Raw genomic sequence first — 7246 nt, forward strand, 5'->3', positions numbered from 1 at the left:
ACCTACAAGAACGGACCAGGCTGCCCTCCTGAAGCATAGACTCAGACTCTTCCCATTTCCCACCTTTGTGGAGCATCTCATACGCAGGTTAACCCTCCCCTCACTATGACACTAAAGACACTTCCTTGGCTCCCACCCTGTAGCTGTAGCTCTAGTGCTTAAGTGTACATTCCTTGAGTTAGAGTTAGCAGTGAGTCACCTTGATGAGGGACAGGATTGGGTTGTGAACGGCCATCAAAGCGGTTTATGCAGCATTGAATTATTTCAACAGAGGCTACACATGTGGTAAGTGCCCACTGCACCCACACCACAGAAAACGACTTGGGAGAGCATTTTCTATACCTGTGAGTGCCCACTGGTAAACATGCCAATCACCCACTGCACACACGGAGGGCACAGAGTGTAGAGGTTGATTAAACACACCCTGTTTGACCAATCAGGAGGTGGAAGAGAATGGGGAGAACAGAAGACTGATTCACAACGATTTCTTTAGTTGAATTTTATCAAGCTAGACTGCTGTCAAATGTGGGTTAGGGCTAGGGGCGAGGCTATGTCACACAGTAGGGGTAGAAAAATGTACCTGCCCCAATGGACTACAAGATACAACATGCCAACGCAAGAGTTATGGGAAACAGACACATGGAATCAAGACCTAGATTTTTAGTAAAAAATATAGACCAACAGTGGTCGAATTGTAGCACAGACATACAAAGCTTCCACAGACTAGCTTCATGCCGAAGAGAGAGGCAGAGCTAGATTATAAGGGGTGTGTGTGTGTGTGTGTGTGTGTATGTGTGTGTGTGTGTGTATGAGTGTGTGTCAGTGGTGTGTGTGTCAGTGTGGTGTGATGTGTGGGGTATGGTCTATGTATACAGTGTATGTGTGTGGTGTGTGTGTATGTGTGCATGCATTTGTGTATGTGTGTGTGTGTATGTGTGTGTATGTGTGTGTGTGTGAGGCCATTGTGCTTGAGGCACAGTGCTGGACAGTAGCTAGCTCTGTGCTGTTGGGAACAGGGAGGTGATTTACTGGGCTTAGAAAAATAGGGGTGGGGTCATAAGTTGAGAGAAGTGTTATCAACCGACACACAGCCAAACTGTGCACATGGGTTGACTGAAGTCCCTTCCCTGGCTGGGAACATGAACTCAGAACCAGGAAATGAACCTGAGACTCACAGAAGCAAAGAATACAAGCAAACAGAGTCTTGTCCTGTGACTTGGTGGCTACAAGCCTCATTTTCACCACTACAGCCTCCAAGCTGAGGTCATCGGGATTGTGGGTCAGTCTCTGACCCTGTGCTAATTAGGAGTCAGAACCAGGCCACTTGCTTAGATAAATGATGGACTCGGTATGTTGCGTATCCTTTACTCTTGAGCCATCTCACACCTTCCATTCCCAGCACTGGCCAGCATTCCCACGGTGACCTGAACTTCCATGACCCTGACAGCATCTACCATCAGCAGCAAGCCCCATGTACCTGGAACAGGCCCTAGGTCCTGTGACTCCTCCAGTGTCTCCTGGAGCTGAGTGAATGTGGGCCCAGTATTTGCATTTCCCATGGAGATGGGCCCATGCCACAGGAACTGTTAGGTCACTTTTGCAGAAGGCCCCCTTTCTACTACACTCCAGGGTCACACTGGCTACTTTATTTATTTACTTCAGGAAACTTCTGTGCTGACAACAGAGAAGAGCTCTTCTCCCCTTTTACTCTCTTCTTCCTTGTGTGAGACACCCAAATGGCGTTTCATGTGGCAAAGTTCCCTTCCACACCTCCTTCATGGTGGACAGTCCCATTCTGCCAACTCAACCGGGACATGCTCAATTAACCTCCTGTTGTGGGTTCCGCTGGTTCCATGGCCTCCGTGGCCTTGCTGGTACCAAGTCCTGAGAACAGAGCCTCTCCCCAACACAACCCTATCTTCCCATCGTTTGTCCTGATTTTATTTGCTCAACAGGCAGAGTGCACCCAGGCTGCTCTGATGCTTCCAGTGTGCACTGAACTTGTCTGGCAGCCTGCAGTATGGCCTTTTGCCAGCCTGTCCAGCTCCTGCTTCTCTGTGGATCTCTGGGCTTTTACATGTTTCCTTCATCAGGATGCCTAGAGCCAGGCAAAGAGGTCTTCCTGATACTTGACCTGTCTCCTGCCGTGTGACTCTGTGGAGGAAGTCTTGGGCAGATGGACAGTCTTAGGACCTTTCAGTTATGATTTTTCTAAGAAGAATTCAGGCATCCATAGCAACAATTTACTTAGATAGTTAGCGCCACTAAACCTAGTATGGCCTGTGGGAATAGCGTATATGTATGTGTACGCAAACACACACACAGAGGCACAGAGACACACAGACACACACATATACACACACAGAAACACACACAAAAACACACACAGATGCACACACATACACACAGAAAGAGAGAGAGAGAGAGAGAGAGAGAGAGAGAGAGCGCACATTTTCTTTTCCTATTTAGAGGTTGAAAACTATTCCCAATTCCTAATCTAAAATAATATATAAACACACTGTAGAGTTGTTTAAGCTTGCTCTAACAATCTTCGTTTCAGTTCCAGACTCAAAGTCTCATCATTAGTTTGTCATGGTCACATGACCCAGGTGAGTGACAGTTTTATTGGGCTATAATGCTGAAGCGTGTGTAGAGAGTTGGCATAACCTGATGCATTCAAAAACCAGTTTTCATACGGGATGTACTAGATGCTTAAATGGACGTGTATTAAATAAGACGTGTTTCTTTAAGGCTTCCCGCTACTCTGTGTTCCGTTACCTCTGAGGCCAGTGCATTAGCAGCACAGTAAATTTCTTAAGGAGCCAAGTGCAAGGAGCTAAATTTGCACATTGATTTTTGTCTTCCGTGTGCAGTTGAAGGCTAATTTAAAACGATGGTGTGGCTAGTCTATTTTCAACCGGCTGAAGTTCAACAGGGACAGAATGAGACCCTGTTATAGGAAACTCTTTCACAGAGCAATCTTGGCAAAGCTAAACCTAACTCCTTTCACCGCCTTCCAGGACAGCCCGGACACTGTTTGAGGGAGCAGCACCCCCGCCCAAGTGACAGGCTCCTAAAGCACAGTTTGGGGAGCTTTCTGTACTTTATTTTCAACCATATAAGCCTTTCCCTGCTTTGAATTAAAGATGTGAAAAGGAAATATTTTATAAAGAATCAATAAGGGACATACAATTTCATTACGGTTATAGTTTTAAAATCATAAACCTCCATTTTCTTAATTTCAGAGACATATTTAATCATTTTGGGCACAGGACATTACTTCATTTAATTATTGTGATAACAGAAGCTGAGTAAGACCATTTGATCCATTTAACAGGCATAATGAAAAGCGGGGCCACAGAACAGTCCTATTTGGCCACCATCAAGATGGGAGAGTCTTAAAGTTTGCCTTTTCTGCTTTCTATGCTCTTTCTCAGTCTCTCCTGACCCTTACTCAATCCTCACCATGAATTACATCAGGTTGGACCTTAAAGCTGCCCCTCCCGATGAGAAGAAAAAGAGCTGACAGGCGTTTTAGCCTCCAGACCAGGCCTTAAGAGTCAAGACCACCACACGCCCACTATGCACCTCCCTGCTAGGTCACCTCCACAATGCCAACTGTAGTTTTCACTGTTTCCTTTTCTGGACCAAGCCTTCTGGTCAACAGCTATGATGTTCTGAGCCCTCCTGCAAGGCAAATCAAGAGCAATGTGGTTCACCTTCCAGGGCCCCTCCATGGCAAAGCACTCTCCCTGTCGTGCTTGTCTGGATGAAGGTGCTCTCAGGACCAGCATGTCCCCGCATTGTCCCCTGATCCAGGGACTGTCTGCCTTTATGGCCTTCTCGGTTGTTTGTCCGACCTTTCCCCTCTCGTTCAGCTATAGTTCTGGAATACGACAGGAACTAGCCTTCTGATTACTCGCTGCATCCGCCTGGCTGCTCTAATTCTAGAGCCTTTGTGTTTCTTCCATGAAGCCTCATCGACTGGTGAGCCCAGGCAGAACTCCCCGTGTCTGCTCTCACAGTGCTTGTCTCTACTCCTCTAGCACACAGCAAAAGATTCTGAACTAACAGTGAGAACCCTAAGATCGGACTGTGCCCTGTCAGTAAAGGCCTCTGTGGCCTTGAGCGAGCTCCTTAGGATCTGTTGCTTAAAGCTTGTCTGTAGGACAAACATTTCATAGTAAGGTTATTTGTGAAATCTAAATGATGTAGTGGATCCAGAGTGCATTGTATTTCATATTTATCTCAGTGTCTTCATAGGAGTTTCACATAGCCTATCTAAATCAAATATGATCAAAGAAATAGAATGGAATACTTGGAAATTCTTCCTTTCAGTGAAGTCTGTTGGCTACAAAGGTTTGCCTGAGCAGAGTCTATTCTTGGGTGTGTCCTGACTCCCCAGGAAGCAGCTGTGGAATTGTCACCTTGGAAGAAGACAGTGACCCTCAGCACCAGCCTTGTTTGGACTGACGCTACAGACAGAACATTACAAAGACAGTTATTTTATTGTATTTTCACAGAGAGATAAATACAGTAAAATACGGACTTAGCAAAGCCTTTGAGTGTTAGAAACTTCCTCCTCAACCTTCAGCCATTCTCTGCTTTCATGAGAAGGGATTTTTAGAAATGGGCGAGAGTCATTCCTAATCCACTGGTGGAAGCAGCAGGTATCCCCCAAGCTCACAGTAGACCCCACAAAATGCCTGCTGGCTTCTGACTTTCAGTACAGGAAGCAGCCATTAAGCAGGGTAAAGCTCTAAACCTATTTGTAGGTAGCCTATTTGAGATGAACACTGGACCCTGAATCTTTAAAGCTCCCTTCCAGCAGCAAAGCTGAAGAAGGCAGTTTGAAACTTTGGACTGTCCTCGGCTGGTGGCTCTGGGCTTCATGCTGGATACAACGGAGTCCACGGTCTGTGCGACTCTGCAGTCAGCAACCCAACCATTCCAACAAGCTAGCCCTGGAGACTCTCACTTCTACGCAGGCAAGGGGGACTCAAGGTATTATGGGATGCCAAAGCTTTGATTCAGTGAGTAAGGACCACATTTATTTTAACCAGTGGGGAGAAAACAAAATAAAAATTGAAATTTAGGCTAATGTATGGATAATGAAATGCATCTGTCTAATTGATTAAAAAAATGTTCATAAAAAGTTGTGGCTAGGGTTTTTTTCTTTTCTTTTTTCTTCCCCCCCCCCCACACCCATCACCAGCCACTCATCCCCAATTCCTTCTCTCTAACACATGAAGATACATTTCCAGGGACATGTCCTGGGGGTGGAGTGTTCTCGGAGGGGGAGGAGGACAGCTGGCTGGAGACTGGGAACAAGGTCACAGTGTTCATCTCTGGGGACTACAGAAGAATGGAGAATTGGCTCTTTCATCTCCCGTCTCTGCTCTCCCTTTTGCTGCCCTGAGTCTCTGCTGTCCCCAAGTGGCCAGCTGGGCCATGTAGGTGACCCTGAGATGCTAAGGGGTAGGTAGAAGCTTCCTAAAGGGCTTCCTGTTGAGACTTGCAAGCCTGGACTCTTTAACCCTTCATCTATGAGACAGTCTGGTGGCAGAGAGGTCAGTGAGCGGCTCTCAACCAGAAGCAGTGGTGGGACAGGTGGGGACAAGGATGAGACCTGTGTCTGCCTCCTGTGGGCCACACAGTTGTCGCCATAGTGATCCAAGGGCTTTTGGTCTGCTTTGACTTTACAGAGAGGCTGTCAGTCTCTGGTTGCAAAGATTCTCCTTCTACCTAGCTAGGCTCCCTGTATATCGCCTGAGTGTTTATCCTGGGTGTATAATAGCTCAGAGCCCCAGCCTTTAAACAGCTAAGATGAAAATAGCAATGGACAGAGATACTCACAGCATTTTGTATATGCTCATCCATGAGAGGTAGACATTTATCATCATTTGTATCATCTTTGTTAATTTTTTAAAGAAAAACATAAAATTGGATTTTCTGGTGTCTATTTATAGCCTAAAAGAACCCCTACACTTTGTTCCCTGTGTATTGGAAGACCCTCACAAGGTCCTGGCAAAGGTAAAGGGATAGAATTCCTTTCTGGCAGCCCACTTAGAAACGCAATGGGACTCGGTGGCAGCATTTGCCGCTGAGTCTGTCTAGAATATTTTGACGACCCATGTGACCCATTTTCATCATGGAGAATAGAAGTCAGCAGAGCTGGATGTAGAGAAAAGTCCTGTGAACCGCCATGATAGGTTGACAAATGCACCTGTCAATAACCTTAAGCGTGAGTCCTCCCCAAATGGAAAGTATTTATCTCCATTGTTCAGAAATTATCAATCAAGTGATTGATTGCTTCCCCCAGAGAAGCAAGAGCACACAGGAAATGGGCCATGAGAACTTAACCTTGAGCAAAAGCTTAAATCTCTTAGAACTTCGAGTCAGATGCAAGATCAGAGGGAGAGAGTGGGAAAAGAACGGAGCACCATGGAGCTTAGAAGGGTTAAGTGATCAACTCCAATAATGGGGATGACTGGAATGCTTCCAAGGCTGATGCAGGGATGGATGACTGCCTGAGGTTGGGGCAGCTTCCGGTAGATTGGAATGAGTATTGTTAGCTTGCCAGGTGAATTCAGGAGTAGACGAGGGAAAAGAAGCGCTGCAGCCCGACCTGGGTTGGGGGGCCCTGCCTGTCTGGTCTAGGGTGAGAAGTCTCATTTGTGGGCATGCCACATACAAGTATGAGGGCTGGACTTACAGAGTAGATACCACAGTGATGGCCTTGGGAACTACAGATGAACCCTGCCTTCAAGGGATGAGGGGATAGTATATATACTCCATGGTTGGGATGGTATCCAGGCATAGACATAGGGTGTGCAAGATCTGTGACAGAGATCTGCTACTTCTCAAATGAAGATTGGGTGAGGAGTTTGCGCCCTGGCGCCACTACAGGTCCTAGGCGATGGTTTAGCCAGTCACAAAAGTCAGAGAGGAAGGGCGGGACCCTTACCACCTTTGGCCTTTCTCTCCAGCTCACCACGGGAACAAGGTGGCCCAGCTCCAAATGTATGGTGGAGGTTCAGAGGCTTGATTTACATAGTCTAGAGTACATGTCTCCCAGCTGCATAGGGTTCACAGTCAAGTGAGATGCATGAACGTTCTCAGTTTCAGTCCAGGCTCCAGGAATGTTCTGTTTAGGTGGGTCTCTTGGTACTTTTATACAGTGTGATATCTCTAAGGACAAGAACTTCTCTTAGCCCCTCATTCCTGTCTCCCCCTCCCCTCCTCC

General features: G+C 46.7%; 1 protein-coding gene across 2 annotated transcripts in view; it reads right to left on the reverse strand.

The window, feature by feature from the left end:
- Pacrg (parkin coregulated) overlaps nt 1-7246 on the reverse strand; it is a 421199-nt gene that overhangs the window by 84655 nt on the left and 329298 nt on the right. Inside the window, exon 5 of one of the 2 annotated variants that reach the window (XM_028772756.1) lies at nt 2934-2950. The exons of the other annotated variant lie outside the window; for it this stretch is intronic. Within the exon in view, the coding sequence (XP_028628589.1) occupies nt 2934-2950 (17 nt within the window). The remainder of the gene's footprint in view (nt 1-2933; nt 2951-7246) is intronic. 2 annotated transcript variants of the gene reach the window in all.

The sequence above is a fragment of the Grammomys surdaster genome, unplaced genomic scaffold (genome assembly GCF_004785775.1).
Source record: "Grammomys surdaster isolate TR1022 unplaced genomic scaffold, NIH_TR_1.0 218, whole genome shotgun sequence".
Classification (NCBI taxonomy): domain Eukaryota; kingdom Metazoa; phylum Chordata; class Mammalia; order Rodentia; family Muridae; genus Grammomys; species Grammomys surdaster.